This window comes from Cheilinus undulatus, linkage group 2, assembly GCF_018320785.1.
Source record: "Cheilinus undulatus linkage group 2, ASM1832078v1, whole genome shotgun sequence".
NCBI classification, from domain to species: domain Eukaryota; kingdom Metazoa; phylum Chordata; class Actinopteri; order Labriformes; family Labridae; genus Cheilinus; species Cheilinus undulatus.
Genome location: NC_054866.1, coordinates 23,033,260 through 23,051,152, shown reverse-complemented (window position 1 = coordinate 23,051,152; position 17,893 = coordinate 23,033,260). Strand labels below are relative to the sequence as shown.

The 17,893-nt window shown below is 39.1% G+C and overlaps 1 protein-coding gene across 3 annotated transcripts in view; it reads left to right on the top strand.

Annotated features, from left to right (window-relative positions):
• Window positions 1–16,061, top strand: part of LOC121518816 (vascular endothelial zinc finger 1-like) — a 29,070-nt gene extending 13,009 nt beyond the window's left edge. The window contains exons 2-7 of one of the 3 annotated variants that reach the window (XM_041801456.1): window positions 3,324–4,069; window positions 6,102–6,171; window positions 7,168–7,336; window positions 8,978–9,019; window positions 10,000–10,065; window positions 10,240–16,061. In XM_041801456.1, the coding sequence (XP_041657390.1) occupies window positions 3,324–4,069; window positions 6,102–6,171; window positions 7,168–7,336; window positions 8,978–9,019; window positions 10,000–10,065; window positions 10,240–10,607 (1,461 nt within the window). In that variant the 3' untranslated portion in view covers window positions 10,608–16,061. The remainder of the gene's footprint in view (window positions 1–3,323; window positions 4,070–6,101; window positions 6,172–7,167; window positions 7,337–8,977; window positions 9,020–9,999; window positions 10,066–10,239) is intronic. The other 2 variants (XM_041801464.1, XM_041801471.1) reach the window with 2 other exon arrangements.
• The last annotated feature ends 1,832 nt before the right edge of the window (window positions 16,062–17,893 follow it).

The following is a 17,893-nucleotide window of genomic DNA, read 5'->3' as shown; positions in this document are numbered from 1 at the left end:
AGAGAAGAGAGAAAATGAGTAGATAAAGTCAGTGGAGGACAATCAATCATCATAAAGAACATCTACCAAGATACATAATCTTACCCACTAAAAATATGTTCTAAGTTACAATAAATGGTTTCCTTAATAATTATTTGGTTATTTATTGTAAAATTTTTCAGATGTCAGACTCATTTGCCTGTGGGAAGGCTGTTTTTTGACTGCATAGGTCAACTTTACACCTAATGTTGGTCTGATACAGTCCTAAAGTTACTCCCGATGTGGTAGGATGGCAAATAAGTTAATTTCCAACCCTGTCATTCATACATGCATAAATAATGATAGGTAGATAGATAGATGGATAGATGGATAGACTGACAGCTGGGATTTACAGAATTCCATGAACACCATGATTCCTTTAAGTGTTTGTGTTGGTGTCCTCAATCAATTGTAAACGATAAAGTGAGGATTTATTCAAGCAGGTTAAAAGGGAATTACAACAATCAAACTGGCAGGAAATAAAAGCATGAAAAAGCATTTAGACATGGTTCTCTGCCTATTTAGGTAGGCTAAAGCTGATGGTAGAAGACCGCCTACCACAATTGATAAAATCCGTTATTTATCTTTAACCTCTCTCTGCACACTTTGTATACGTGTTATTGTGCCGTCTGACATGCTCTGCATCCTGCAATGTTTGGATTGTTCAACATGCTTTAGGTCATAAACAAGGCTCATCCTTGAAGTAGTCACACATGGACACGCAAGAAACATTTAATGAGTTGTAAAGAATTTTCGAAAACATCATACTGGTTAAAGATCACACACAGTTGTAGAGAGGAGGCGAGGTGAAGTGTTTCTGACAAGTTGAGGTGTGTGTGTTCATTTGTGCTCGTGTGTGTTTGTGGGTAATAGAAGTAAAGGTGAATGGATTAGAGTTTGTGATTAAACCCCAAAATAAGTTTCAGAATGCTGTAATATATGTTATATTATACAATGCTGCAATATAATCTTAGCTTTTATAAACAGGGGCATAAAACCTTTTTTTTAGGTGATTGTTCCCAAACTACCTTATTAAGTGTAATACTGATATTTAATGCAATAAGATAATTCCCTATGGCATAAATAGTAATGATACCATTCGTTTTAAACGGGCATTAAAAACTGAAAATAAAAAGTGAAAAGACTCTATCAAGCTGAGCAGAGAAAATGGTTATATTCTCATCTATGATGCTTGAGAAATAGAAGTTGGAAGTCAAACTGGCTGATGATATCAAAAGTTAAAATAACTATCAGAAACTTTCTTTTTTTTTTTTTTTTTTTTAGTTTTGGTGACTCTTGTAAACAAAATGGTGCCTCGTGAAATGTAATTACTCACTGTGAATAAGAAGTGATCTCAAACTGATAGAAAAGCATCCTAAACATGTTGCTTGTGATAATCAGTCCTATAACTCACTTTGAATCCTCTTTCTTGAAATTGTTATTTAAGGCACTTTTGGTTTGTGTGCAGTACATTTTTCGTCTGACACTGATCCAGTGGCATTTGAATATACAGTAATAATAATTTTGGTGCTCTATATATATATATATATATATATATATATATATATATATATATATATATATATGGGGGATTTTAAATGTGAATTTAAGGCCCTGTCATTTTGTCTTTTCAACAAACAGAAAAAGATAATCAAATATTTGGATTCGTAAGGTTACCATTTTGAAGAAAAATTTACAATCTTTGCCTTTAATCACAACACATGGCTCTGCATTTTTTTTTTTACTTAATTCCCTGCAACATCCTAAATCTTAGCCTTAAACTTTTTGCTTTGACCAAAAAATAAAATTACATTTAATCAGTCAAAGATGTTTACAAAATTAAAAGAAAGAGCGGGCATGATTATTTTAATTAACTACAAAATAAACCAGCTCACTCATAAAATCTGTGTAGAATAATCTGTGCTTCCATGTGGAATTTACAGAGTAATTTGTAGAGGTGTGTTTACCTTCATTTAAGCTTCGTATCTTCTTGGCTTGTTTCAGTGTGTAAGCATGTCCACAGAAGTGTTTGCCCCTGCTGATTCCACTAAAATGTTATTTTAGTTTTTTTTCAGTATCATGATTGCTCTTCACCAATGCAATCCCAATTAAATTAGCCTTAAGCTCTATTTACACAGGATTAGAATTACCTGTGGACCTCTGATAATTTGTGGATTACCCCTGACATCAATGTTTGGTGTGGTGCATTTGTACAGTATGAGTGAATTCTGTAATGTACTCAGTGTTACTGACATTTCTGAAGGAAAACATGGATTTGCTGCCAGACAGCAGCAGTGAAAACTGACTGTGATTTGTTTTATGAAATTCGTACCAAAATGCAATTTGTGCACATTGCATTCTGCAGCTGATGTTGTCTTCATGTGTCCTATACTCTCTACCAGTGTTTGCAATAGACAGAATATTAGTAGACAGAGTATTTTTTCCTTTATATACAATTTTTAAACATTTTTAGTTTTGTGGCAAGCTGTTCATGACCAACAGACTGAGAACAACCGAGAACCTAGCTCTTCCATTAAGAATCAAGGTCGCGTAACCCCCAGTCACCTGTGCATATCTGCATCTGATCAGACAGAGAAGAGGAGGAAGAAAGTCGAGCATCCATCCTGTTAATGTATGAGAGAGCGAAATGTCTCTTGTTAAATATGAATCCCTCCCATCATTTGTAAGTTTTTAGGCAGGGGGTGCTGTGGATATTATTCTGCACTCTATTCATTTGGGGTCTTTTCATATGCACAACAACCTTTCTTGCACAGATTAGCTATTGCAGTGTAATCACACTCACTCTTTGCGACGGTGGTGTTTAAATAAATGATAAGTAAAATAAAGTTATTTTGTAACATTAACTGGAATCAACTGAAGAATAGCATCATCGATAACCTGTATGTGTCAGAACTTTAACAGTGTCCCTTGCAGCCTCCATTATTCATTTTCAACCAGAGAAGAAGCCAAAAAAGGGCATGGACTGTAAAAAAACAATGACCATCCTAAAGCACAGGATTAATATTATATGTAGACCTCTGTGTGCTGAAATATGGTAGATGATGTGCCCTGGAAGTTTTACTCTGCAAATCACAGACATGGTCATTATAAACAGGATATAAAACACAGGACTGTTACAAATTAGCAGAGGTCTGTAGGTAATACTTATCATGTGCAAATAGGTCATTAGTCTGCTTTTTTGGAGATGTTTCTGCTGTCCTGATGTACAGTTTTTTGCCCTGACTGTTCCATTTGATATCTGTAATGTATTAACATGATTGTATCATTCTCCATCTGTCCTTCAGCAGGCCAACGAGGCTCTGCATCACCAGCACCAGGTAGCCGGGAACAGTCTGTTGCCTTTGCTAAGCTCTGGATCTGAGCCACCTGACCAGAAACCAGTGCTGCCCATCCCTCTGGACCAGAAACCCCCCGTCAGTGCTGCAGAACTCCTTAAAGACAATGTGGCTAGTGGGACAGGAGGGGGAGGGCCGCCTGTGGCTGTGGTCAAAAAAGAGCCCAAGTCAAAGACGCCCTTCATCTGTGGCTACTGCAACAAGGCCTTCAGAGACAGCTACCACCTGCGGCGGCATGAGTCCTGTCACACGGGCATCAAGATGGTCTCCAGACCTAAGAAGACTCAGACAGCCCCCACAATGGTGCCACTCATATCCACGGTACCCCGGGAAAACAACGCCAACCCATCATATGTCACAACAGTGGCTGGAATCTTAACCACAGCCACCACGTCCACAGCCTCAGGCACCAGCATCATGACCCCCATGCAGCACCAACAGCAGCAGAGCGTCCCCAAGAAGCCCCCGAAACCTGTGAAGAAGAACCACGGCTGCGACATGTGTGGAAAGGCCTTCAGAGATGTATACCATCTGAACCGCCACAAACTGTCGCACTCTGACGAGAAGCCGTTTGAGTGTCCCATCTGTCAGCAGAGGTTCAAGAGGAAGGACCGCATGACGTACCACGTCCGCTCCCATGATGGGGGGGTCCACAAGCCTTACATATGCTCCGTCTGTGGGAAGGGCTTCTCCAGGTAAGGATTGTGGAATGCTTCTTTAAGCATTAAACCCATGGTCTTTGCACATCATAGACACACCTCATCTTTCCTACACAGAATGATCCATTATGAATAACAAACCTGTGTTAGAACATGGAATTGCTTCCAAGTTTTTGTACCACCCACAGCTCTCATCGAAGTCTGATGTTCATTTTCATAAAAAAAACTCAAGGACAGAATGTGGTTAATCAGACGTCTTACTGTAATACACCCACAGCATTATGCCTGTCAGTTGCCACTGCTGTGTCATAATCAAAAGGTTTTTTTTTGTTAACTCATTGAGTGCCAGCCCTTTTATAAAATGGGAAGTGCCTTGTGCCAGCGTTTTTGGCCGTTTTGGGTCATCTTTCAAGACCCACAGAATATTTTGTACTATGACTCCGAAAACACAGAATAGCTCAAATGAAAGAGCAAACCCTCTATTTCATCATGGAAAAAATGTTTGTTTGCACATTGTTCCGTTCTTGATTTATCTGAAGTTGAATAGAGACTAGTTTCACCAAAAAGACCACTTTTTTGCTAGAAAGCTGAAAAAAATGCATTTTCGTGAAAGAGAGTCTGTCAAGCAGAACAGTGATTTTAATGTTATAATTTTGCCTTCAATGATATAAAAGACATCTGAAAATTGTATTACAAATGTTATTTTATTGTAAAATAAATAAAATAAATACAAAATACAGCACAACACAACTGGACTGCCGCCAGGGACCCCCTATACGCCCACGTCCTCTCCTGGCCTGCCTGCAAATTATAGAAGTAATATAATCTATAATATGTTGTATATATAATATATAATCTATAATATAGATTCAGAAAAGTCTGTCTCTGAAGTGTCGTCGCTGTTTGCATCCAGCTGGCCAGTGGATGCCGACGCAAGGGGAAGACCTGGCGGCATGCTTTAGCCTCTTGGCTGGCCTAAGCAGATAAATGAAAGAGCCAATGGTGGACTCACTGTCTGTTTCAGTGAGTTACCGATTTCTCACAAAAAAGACACACACTTCATCCCTCAGTTTTTTGGGGGGGAATTTTGTGTCGATATTGAATTTTTTAGAACTTTTAGCTTACATTACCTCCATCCCTGCGTCTCCACTTCCTGTTCTGATCTCAGTTGTGTTTGATCTACTGTCTTCTGTGTTCCAACTATGTATCCCAGAAGCCCCAAAATTACTCACAGGGAGCGTGAGAGCGCCCCCTTGTGCCTGCCGCCGATAAAACACTCTGATGTATATATACATCAATGGCACTCAAGCGTTGGCTTTTAAATGACGTATATATACGTCAGTGGCACTCAGTGAGTTAATTATTTTTTAGGCTGTTTTGCCGTTATTGTGAAAGGATAGCCGAAGAGAGGCAGGAAACATGGAGAGAGAGTTAGGGGAAGACATACACCAAACAGCGCAGAGACTGGGAATAGCTCCTGCAACAAATGTATTGAGGACTAAAGCCTCTGTATATGGGCACCTGCTGTACCTACTGAGTAAAACTGACACCTGTCATAATCAAAGTTTAATACAAATCCCTGAGAAGAGTGGCTGCACTACCAGTGATTTGGTGAAAGCAGAAAGTAACATCTCAAATTCATGCATTAACATAACCTACTAAGAAATATAATGCATTTGAGATTTAGTGTTTCTGGACTCTTAAACTAGAGTTTTTTTTGTTTGTTTTTTTTTCTTGTAATGCCAGTCCCTTTCTTCCAGAAATGTATTGTAGTGGATATATTTTCACAAAGTGGCTATGCTATTATCTTTCTATTTTGATTAGCTAGCAATACATGTGCACTGTCATATTCTATCATTCTGCAGAGAAAAATAGAAACTGAAGGAACTGAACATTTAGCTCACACATACACTCCTAGTTGTGAAGAGGTTATTGTCTTTTATCAGTGGATGAAATTGGGCTGAATTATGTATCATGCATATTTAGCTGATATCACCCAGCCCCCATCTGTTATATGAATAACATTACAAAGGAACCACTGAATGACTGGTCTTTATCTCACTTGCAGACCTGATCACCTCAGTTGTCACGTGAAGCACGTCCACTCGTCAGAGAGGCCGTTCAAGTGCCAAGTCACGGTAAGACTGTCTTACACACTGCTCCCTCATGACATCCGCTTTAAACCACTATGGACATTTTGAAATAGAATCCATCAGTGCTTACATTAACAGAGGTCACTCACTGTCTCCCCCACAGTGCAACATAATGGCAGAGATGGACTGTCTTAAAGTGCAAATAAGAGCTAGAATTTGAGATCAAACTTCAAGTGAACCCTTTCATGTGCACATTAAGGCACAGGCCCTGTCCACACGCAGATGAATTCAGGAGTATACACAAAAGTTTATTGCCGTATCAGTGTTTCTTCCACACGGAATGGATGGGAGGCCGTAAACACTACTTTTTGAAACCAGGTCCCAGAGTGAACAAATCTGTATACGCTTACCGTTTCATCTCCATGTGGACAGTCAACCGTCTGTTTCCTGAATCGATTACGTCTTACATAGCATAGCCCCTTAAGTTGCATGCGCAGGTCAAGCCTACACAACAATAGCCGATGACAGGGTTGTGTTCGGGCTGCAGAAGCAGCTGAGCTTATTATGGAATTTACTGCAAAATCTGATGCTCCTTTACCACCACCGCCAACAACAAATGGTCAAGGAGAACAGCATACACCAGATGTTCTTAGATTCACGGCAGAGAAGAACCAGAAGGGCCACCAGGAGAAAGTTTTGGGCAGTTTTCTGTTATCTTATTCTCTTTTTTTGTTGCATTTCCGTGGCAGCGTTACAGCACTACTTACAGGCTTGGCATATATATTACAGCAAATTCAGTCGTTTTCAGTGGTTCCATGCTTATACTGACATTTCCCTGGAACGATCCTGTGTTTACGGAATTTTTTTTCAAAACTAAAAAAAAATAAATCGTTTTCATCTCTGTGTGGACAAGGCCAGTCTCTCCAGTCATAATGGTTTGTAATTTGGAATAAATAAAAATGTTTAAAGCAGTTAATGTAAAAATGCAGAGTGTAATTCTGTTTGTTAGAGAATAAAATATAAACGGTTATTCTGTTCTAGGCCTGTACCTCTGCTTTTGCTACCAAAGACCGTCTGCGCTCCCACATGATCAGACATGAAGGTAAAGTCACCTGTAACATCTGTGGCAAGATGCTGAGTGCCGCCTACATCACAAGTCACCTCAAGACGCATGGCCAGGCCAGCTTTAGCAACACCTGCAACAATAAAGGTAAGAAACTACCATTTTTATCTTTATACCACTCTGCTCTCTTTCACATTCACACTGCAGTGACCCAAAAATACATGGACACATCTGTTAAAACAACCGAACTTCCGTTAACTTATTTTTTACAGCATGAGTCATAAAACTGAGCTTGTTTTAGTCAGCCACTGCTGGGATTACTCTTAATGTCCCCATCAGATTTGAGGCTATAATCTGGTTTTATATTGTAACAGCTGAAAATGTTATGGACAGTACTATAAACAAGTTTTTAAATTCATTGTCTTGTTTATAGTTTTCACAAGATATTTGACAAATAAACAAATATAACTAAAAATTAAAGAAAATGCATGTCAAAATCAATTATGTTTTTATAGTAACTGCTGTAACAGATAAAGTATTTGGAAGTCAGGTGGCAACTTTCAGCATTTAGCAATGCTGTAGTGTCGAAACACTAGATTACATCTCTCTATTGTTAGGGGTTAGGGATTGTAATGACACTGATACTAGCGTCTAATCCTTTGGGTGAGAAAATTTCTGCCTGAAGTCAAACTGACTAAAGAGAGACATTCTTTCTTGTCATTTGAAATCATGCTCATTAACTCAGCCTGTGTTCAGTCTGATGAGTCAATTATGAGGCGTTTGATAAGAGTTGGAATTCAAACATATCACTCAAAGTGTTTTGACCATCAGAATTGGTCAGACATATAACTTGAAAACCATTACCAACATTATTCCTGATGTTTTATTTGTTTTAATGTATTTTTGACTTGGTGAGCTACACATTGAATGCTTTGTTTTTTAAGTCTACATTAATAATCTGAATGCTTAAAATTTTTTATTTTTCTCACATAACTGATTCACTGGGTCACTCAGAATGATTTCTTGTATCTTAATCAGTTCTTAATGTGTGACTAGTTGAGCTAATGTTAGCAGCTAAGCTTAAAGCTCTAAGCTGGTGACTTATGAAAAATATTAAGCCGTTTTTAACACGACATAGTTTTACTCAACATAAAGGAAAACGGCCTTTATGATTTGTGACTTACAGACACGGGTTTCAGACATTTGTCACACTAAAATGCTGTACTCTGTTTGATATTTACAGTTGATTAATGCCCTGAGATCATCTTTTTTTTCCACTCTGTAACAGCATTCTCCAAATACAGCCATGATTTCAGATCAGCTCTTCTCAATGTACAGGCAGCTGTTTGTGGGGGTGTAAAAATAATTTAAATCACATAAAAAACAGAGAGATTTAATGCAGGGATATAAGGTTGAGTATGGACAGGTGTTCACCCAGTGCCTGATTCAGGAATTTACTCTATAGCAGAGACACTTCTGACAAACAATGCTTCACACGGAGACAAAGACAAATGAACTTTTTACCATGAGTGATACTGAACCATTAAAGGGTCTCCTGAACCCCCTTTACTAATCTGAAGCATTTCTGTACCTGTAACAGTGATTATTCTGATTTAAGTTTCAGTGATGGCTGCTGAATAATTTTTTTACCCTACTGTAATGCCCATCATAAAATGTTAAATGTTTAAGGCCCCTACCCCATGACAACTGTTTAAACTGACCCCCAGATGACAGTCCTGCTGCCCTGTGCTCTTGTAACCCCCCCTATGTGTCTGTATTTCCGAATAGGCATAGGTGACTGGCAGTGGAACCACTCAGGGCCACGAAAAGGTAATCCAGTAGCTCGTAGCAGAAACCCCTAAACACTCTTAACATCCTCTCAGTGGCCAGTTTTTCACTGCAGAGCAGAAGCTTTTGTTATCCCAGCAATGTTTTGATTTAAGGTTGTCATGTTGTGAAGATGCAGAGTTCTGTTATTGTAAGGTTAAATTTCATGAAGCAGGATCAGTAGACATTAAAGTCAACCACAAACTGAACCATAACACTGAGCTTGATACACACTACCTGACCTCAAAACATTGATCAAAGTATGACCTTGATTCTGCACAAACTGAGCAGATTGACAAATCAGTACATTCAGATACTTCCTCCTCACAATTACCATTGATTCCAATACTGCTAACATGCTTTATAATACATGAAAACTTTAATTTTTAACCCAGTTGAGGTTAGCTGAAAAGAACACCAGACAACCAGCTGACTTTCTGCAGCAGAAGTGGGAGGAGCTAACATAACACTGAGGTCATGCTGTTGGTGCTGCAGGGTGGTGTGCATCCAGCTTTAGACTTGTTGAGCTTCAGATGTCTACATGATGTGTAAAGCTGCATTTCTGCCTCAAGAACTTCACTTGAACCAGGGACTGTAACTCTTAGCATTTATCTACTAGGGTCCAAATAAGGTCCCAGGGGCTTAAATTCACCCCACTAAAGATCTTTGTTAGTAGGTAATGCTAATTTAAAAGATGGGTTTCAAAGGGGAGGGGACAAATAGCATTGATTTAAGTACTGGGAGTTTTTAGCGGACTCTTCAACACCTCAGTAGACCAACTTGGGTCTTTTTAGGCTCCTGAAAACACAGTCAACAATGTCATGATTGACTGTTGTAAATCCCCTACGAATCTTGTGGACTTCAGTTCTTGTATCTTTTGGTGTAAATGCAGCTTTACTGTTTGAAATGACAGTTTTGAATGAAAGCAGATGGACAGTTAGCTGGTTAGTCTATTGATCCTGCTTTTTGAATTTACCCCTCAGGTGAGTTGACGGTAGGAGAGATTTTAAATAACTCCTTCCAAGTCCTAATTGACAACTCTCACAAAGGTAGGTTTCTTCCTTCATATTCACACAGTTGACATGATGTGTTGATGATGATGTGTTGACATTTTCAGCCTTGGAGCGTACAGGGCTACTGGCTCTCCCTGTTGTGGACAGAACGTCTGTTCTAACAGAGTAGGCCTTAAAATCACTGTCTTTCTGTTTTGTTTTTTAACACAGAGGCCAACAATGTGCACAACAACTCTGCCACCACCACGCCTGTCACCAACTCAGCAGCCATCACTTCGGCTGTAAACCGCGGCGCCAACCCCAGCAACCCTGTCACCATCGCTGCTCAGATGAACATCGCCACCAGCACGGTGAACATAACGTCTCCGGTCAACCTGCAGCACCCTGTCACCATCACTGGCCCCGTCAATCTGGCCTCCGTCAACATCCCGACAACTGCACACATGAACATCGCCCACCCGGTGGCCATCACTACGCCAATGCCCATGAATATAACCGGGCCACTTAACATCGCCATGAGGCCCATGGAGAGCATGCCTTTTCTATCCCAAGTCTTGCCTTCATCCCCACCCTGGTAGAGCAGATTTTAGACATGTGTTAGAGCTGATCATGTTTTAACTGCCTGAGAATGGATCAACCTGTCAGTCTTTATGGTCAGTAGTGATACCTGAAACCTGAAGAGGTGATAATGAATGATATAGAACCAAGTACTGTAGATATTAGTCAATGGATGTTGCTAACAGGAGTCATTAGTGCAGCATTATTTGTTTTTATTTATACGTATAGGAGAAAACATTGCAGACTTAACTGGCCCACAGTGTTAGTTTCACTTTTTACCCTTCACAGGAGAATTACACTAGTGCAGATGGATAAACATTGATGTTTTATTAATTACAGATATTTTAGCATCAGAAAGAATAATCTCCTTTCCTTATTGATGAATTTAAAGAGGATGTTTTTTGTTGACCCACCGAGTAAATCAGTCATTCAATTGAAGTACTTCATCATATTGATGAAAATTAGTATAGAATATTGCCATGTTGCAGCGCTGCTCATGGATTCATAATTACATTTTGATTACCTTAATAATTTCTGTCTAAGCTACTTGTTGGGTTTCTGATGCAGAAATAAAGATTCTGCTTTTATCTACCAATTAAGATCATAAACGAAAAACCTCTAAACAAGCTTCCAAGTGGTCCATAAGGTTTCCATATTTTTTAATATTCATAATTAACTTGAACCATCAGATAAATTAATTTATCATTGTTAGATGAATGATGTGCAGAACACTCCAGATTATGTTTTTATACTAACATGACCTCAGTGGGCAGGATGAGTGAGTGGTAATATTTAACGCAGATTTTCTGCATGAATATGAACCATGTAATGCCAAAGATTTTCTAAACATGCTCTTTCTGTATAAATGATATGTTTAAGAAAGATAAGAGAAACATCCAATCTACATTTTTTAGACCATCATAGAACGCTCAGTCATTCTTCATAGTCTGCAGTAATCACATCAATAATCATGCCAACCCTTCATATTACTGGAATAACAATGTTTTATAATTTGATTTAAATTAGATTCTGTTCGTTAAACTTGCTGTATGATCATCACACCTTTAGGTTTCATGACACTTTCAAACAAAAAGAGTATTTTCTTCCACTTGGACACAGTGTAACATTATCTGGCAGTTATAACAGCATCAGTTTGAACATTTTCACCCTTATTCTGTATTTATCCTGTTTACTCCTATTTTCACTTGACTAGTTTGTTCTCTGAAAGATAGGTGGGGGTGAGCTGCCTCATTGCAGCAGTGAACACAGCATGCTGGGAAAGCAAACCCTTTAGAGCCCTTTTCTGACTTTTTAAAGTTCTATTTAGCCACAGATGGACCCTATAGGTTTTGTAAAAGTGACCAGTTAAAGATGACTTCCTCAGCTGGTCATTGGACTTCAAACATCGGTGATGTGTGACACCTGAGGCATTGTTCCACAGTTCCTTAAATGGAAGTGTATCGCTGGACTTGTTCTTAAATGCTTCCTCTTAAGGCAGATTTTGTTTCTTGTTCTTTTTTTTATATTGTTCTTTTTGTGGACTTATCAGTATTTGATAGTTTATGTATTTTAAAGTTAAACAAAGCTTCCATTTTGGGGGAGGGAGGGGTGAGTAATGTTGATTTCACTGATGGTTCAGAGGAGGCCTTTGATCCGTCATCTGCTCGCCCCGTGTCTGTATTTCAACATTGCTGGTAACCAGTCCCTCGTCACTGCTGGATATTCTGCACAAGTTTATCTGTGACATGTGTTTGTATGTATTTATAAATCAGGACAGGACGGTTGAAGGTACAGAAAGAGGAAATGTTTCCTACTAAAAGCATGTCCCTGAGGTTTTGCCCTTGAAATGCCAGTATTATCAAAGGTCAAATGATTTTAAATTTTGATTACTGATTGCTTTTTTAACTGTAGAGGTCAAGAGTGCCACCCAGTGGCTTAAAGACTGTGATACACAAGCAGTCCCAAAGTAAACTCTTGTGATATCTTCATTTGATTAGATAGTTTCTTGAGCAGGTGTAGGATCCCATCACTGTCAGTCAAACTCAGGAAGGTTACTGAGAATAGTCTGTAGACATTTAACACTGACCATTTCTTTGTAAATATCAAACACTATCTGATTGCCTTTCACCTGTGGGAGCAGGAGCTTCTCTCTGCTCACCACAGGCTACAATGCAAGAACTGTATCACCACTAATGTGGCCGTCCATCAGGGAGAGGACAGAGGAACAGACAGACTCATGAGGAAAAGGCTGAAGTGAGGTTATTCTTTCAACAATATATATAACTCTTAAAAAAGCCTGAAATTGAACTATAATCTCTAAACAAGAATTCCCTGCGTAGCCACAGCTTTTGATACTGTGTGGATCAAGTACAGAAAACTACAATAATGTTAAATTTAATAAAACATAATTGAAAGGGATTTCCAGCTTCAATAGCTGCCACATCATAGCAACTAATCCCTTTTAAAGTATGCTGAGTTTAAGTGCTTGTTTTTTCTACTGTCCTACTGACACAGCTTTTATTTTTATTCAAGGTGTCTTACATCAAAAGAATATTTTCTACCTCTTATGTCCAACTCTGATTCACATTTCCATTGTCTTCCTGAAACATCCCAGCTCTCACAGCCAGATTTTAGAGAAGAACTTAAAATCAAGTCTCCAGGAGGGAAACTTTTCTTTTAGTGAAAATGTTAATGTGAAACTGTTCTTTAGGGGAAGTGTCTCTCAAGTGAGACATCTCTTTGAACCATACTTTTATTGAGACCTGACCCTTAGCAGAGATTGTCTGGAGGGGGGCTTATACTTGTTAGCTTTGTTGAGACTTGTAGCGAAGCTTGGTCATGTATGAGACTAAATAAGGAGACATTTAGATGAATACTCCATAACTGAGGCTTGTTCTTGATGAGGTTGCTCTGCTAATGGCTGTCTAGTTTACTTACACGTGGAGTTTACCAAAAGGGACCTGGGAAGTCTATCTATGATGTTGTTACACATCACATGCTAAAACAAGCACTTAAAAGTAGCAAACTTTAACCTTGCCTAGAGGAGCTACCCTAAGAACCATGTCTTAACAACCAGTTTGACAGCTGAGGACATGGACCAAAAGAAAAATTGCAAGAATCACCGTTCTGACCCCAAAGAAAACAAGCCCAGCTTTTACTAACCAGACCTCTTTGGTTGCCTTATAATTGCAGGTTGAAAGGTTTTCTTCTCAACAGTTAAAACAGAAATGGCTTTGATGGGATCATTTCATCACTGAATGTAAAGTTTTCAAACTCCCTTCAGCTTTCTCCTATGTCGGCTAAACTTTCGCTGAGGGTCTCACTCGCATAGCTTGGAGTGTTTTTGTTTCAGCTTTTTATTTTGCTGCTTCTGATCTTTTCTGAACAATTGAGGCTATGATCACAAAGAAGACTTTTTAAAACTAAATAAAAGGAAAAGATGTTGCTGACCTGCAACATAAACTGCTATATAAAGTAATTCTGTAAATTTTCTACTTAAACTCCCAGACCCCCTGTACAGGTGGGTAAATGCTGGTAGGTTGGTAGGTTTGACTGATCACTGTTAACGGTTCTGCACAGCACCAGCTCTGAACTAGGATTGTAAAAATGTTACCCCTAAAGGCATTCTGACACTGTATTATACCAGAAGCTAAGCTGTTGACTTGTCAGTGCTCAAGTTTGAGCACTGATGAGGATTTTACATAATGATGGTTGAACACAACTGAGAATCTCTGCTGTTCAGAAGTGTCACAGAATTAAACCCTGACATCTTTCAGCCCACATTCTCCCCAGTTCCCTCACAGGTGGGTTAATCTCTCCTCCTCCTGTCTGTATAAAACTTTCCTGCTGCCTCCAGCTCTTTTAGGTTGACTAGGTCCTAGTTCCATGACCGGTCAACTAGGATAGGTACCTGGATTTCTTTGATGGACACCTACTCTAGCATTCAGTTTCGGCTGAGGAGCTCTTATCCATCAGGTACCACTGAGTGATGGTTTCATTATTGAACAAGTCACACTAAAGACAACTGAAATCTGTGAAATAACTACTCAGCGGTAGCTGATGACTGAAGATGACAAACTGTTCGAGGAATGTTTTATATGGCGATTCAAATGAAGAGGGGTTTAGATTTGACATTGAGAAACTTGTCACTAATGAGAGTTGTTGACAGATTTTTAAATTTCCAGAAATAACCATTTACAATAGCACTCTAAAGATTGGCTTCTCTTTTGGTATGAACATATCTTGATCTACATATCTATCTCCAAGCTCCTGGTTTCTTCTACTTTTAGTCTTCAGCCTTTGAACTGTGATCAAAGTCTGTCTTGTGATCTCAGCCTCAGCAGTTCATACAGCAGGCCTGCATATTGTCCTACGGCTCCCTGGCTGTTTTTGTCACAGGGAACACAAGTGAATTAGTTGGTAGATGTGAAGCCTTTCCTAGTGAAGGCCTTTTTTTCTGTGCAGGATCTCTGAAGCACTTGCAGCAAACTGTAGGATGTGCACACTACAGAGGAGCGGTACTTAGAGGGGCATTTATATTTGGTGGAATTACATGATGGTTGGTCTCTTAACGTCATTGTGTACATGCCAACACGCTCCACCAAGGGAAATGCTCACAGAGTGGCATTACGATCCTGGACATTTTTACTCCTCTTTTGTTTTCTTTTGTTTCTGATGTTGCATGTTGGCAATGGAGCTCGTCCAGTGTAGGTTTGAGTTCATCAACCATTCTTAGAAGGCTAGTGACTTTTTATGAAAACACTAAAAAAAAAAATAGGGTGACAGGAAGTGTGAGTTGTCATTTGTCCTTCTTAAGTGGCCGTAAACAAAGTGTGCCTGACAAACTTCACCAGACTCTTCCACACATCGACTCTTCCTCCTGTGGACTGTCTATGTAGTGACTAGGTCCGTGAAGAAGCCTTCATCAGTTCAGATGTTCAATGGACCCCAGGGTCCAATAACCAAACTATGTCCTGATTTTCTTTTTAGTTTTTAAACCTGATCATGTTTCATATCAGAAACTGCATTACAAAAAACATTTAGTCCTTTTTTTGTAAATGTATTGGTGACATATCTTCATGTGGTTTGATTTGACTCCAACCTAATGTGAAAAAAAGTTTATTTGGCCAAATGTTTTTTATTTTCTTTCTTTTTTTAAAGTTTGTGAGATGAATTTGGCAGATGTGAAGGCAAATGAATGTATATCTTTGTACAAACCATTTAGTTCAGAGGACATGTTAGCAAAGAGACTCATGCAAGAAAAACAAACCTTTTATAAAACTTTTTGTATTAGAACATTAACAATGGTAATTTTTGTATATACGAAGGCTAGGCTTTCTGAGTAGCAGAAAGGTAAAACATTCCTACATTTTTTTTAAATGTATGTCCATTGAAAATAATTATGGAAACATGCGCAATGTTTTATGTGCCTTTTATTTGGGTTTGTCTAAATAAAAGAAACCAATAAAACATTATTGTGGACTGTCTGTGCTGTATCAATCCTGTCAATCTCAGGTGCATCCAGCTCTTCTCATCAAGGATGCTCCTCTTCATCTGGAGTGATAGTCCCCCGACATCCAGAGAAAATTCCCTTTTTTTGGACAAACACTGTGTCAATTTATCCCAAATGACTCTTCTTTTAAGCAGAGGAAACACTTCTATCTGGAGTGTTGCTCCTGTTCATTTTCTTTAGTGCTGATACTTTCCTTCAGGACAGAGGCTCCTCTTCATTTAAAGAGAAACTTTTTCAACAGCAGAGACACTTCTCTTCAGAGTACTGCTACATTTCATTAGAGACAGTGCTCCTATTCCGTAGGAGAGAAACGTCCTCACTCAGAGTAGCTCCTCTTTAACCCAGGAGTTGCTTTTCTTCATATGTAGAAATACTAAATTAAAAGAGACTTCTCTCTTAAACCAGAGATATGCTCCTTTTTTGGACAAATTCTTCTGTTCATCAGAAGAGGGGAGATCATGTGGAGAGATATCCTTTTCATCCAGTGCGATGCTTCATTTCTCCAGAAACTTCTCTTTATCTGGAATAATGCTCTTCATCCAGAGATATGCTTCTTTCTAGGACTGACTCTTTCCTACATGACAGATTGTTGTCCTCTCTTCTTCAGGAGAGACACTCCTCTTTATGCTGGAATGCCTCGCTGGCACAGGAGAAACAACTGTTTTCATCGGCAGAGATGCTCCTTTCATCTGACCTAGATGTTTCTCTTCTCTTCCTGAAGTGTTGCCTCGAACCAGAGATGTGCTTCTCTTGAGGACAGATGCTGTCCTTAAGGGCATACAAGGTATGGCTATAAACAGTGAGACTGTGCTTACTAGTATAAAACCATGTGTTTCACAGTCACACACTGTGACATATACTAAAGGTTGGGTATTCATACACAACTGCTGTAAGTTTTCAATAAGAGGCGTCTTTAGTTCACTGCTGACTACTGACGGAAGTGCAATTATTTTTGCTAAGGCATCAAAAAAATGATTAGCTTAAAATTCAAGCAATGCATTCACTTGAAATTTTTTGATGAAACTCAGCAAAACAGCAGCTGAATCTTTAGGTGAGGTGTATAGGGAACACTGCATGCCGTGTGTTTGAATGGCACAAAAGATTTAGTGAAGACAGAGAGGATGTCAAAGACAAGCGTTCTGAGCGCCCATGCACATCAGAAACTTCTCAAAATATTCAACAAGTTGTTTGAAATAATGAATGACTTAGGGTTAGAGTGCTAGCAGAACCTACCTTTTCTCATGTCTGGTAGATGTTGACAGCACTGGAAGTAAAATCAGTGTATGGAAGTCTATGAAAAACTGTCCCTACTTGTCAATTGATATGTTGGCATTTTCCAAGTGATTATATGGTGTAAAGTGTTCTTGGTAAATAGCACACATTGGTATTGCACACCTTGGCCACCAGTATTAGCTAATCCTATTCAAACACACCATACCCATACTTGCAAAGTCTCCTTTTGCTGGCCGTTTTTGGCCTCTGGGGGAGAACAGGGTTGGTTGTCACATGAGTTGGCTGTCACACTCATCATATCTCCACACCAGAGGGTGCTGTCCAACATTTGGTATGGAAATTTCTATAATTAGGGTTAAGGTTCACCTACATAGTCTTCTCTTGAGTAGGACCCCTGAATTTGCTGGGAGAGGACTTTTTGTGTTTTTTAAGTCAAGTTGGAAAATGAGCCCCTCTGTACTTTTCTTCTAGGATTTTACACAGTGGGGTTATAACAAATCAATTGTTATCCTTAAAAAATGTGAAGGAAAAGCTATAGTTTAGATTGTTGTTTACCAGCTA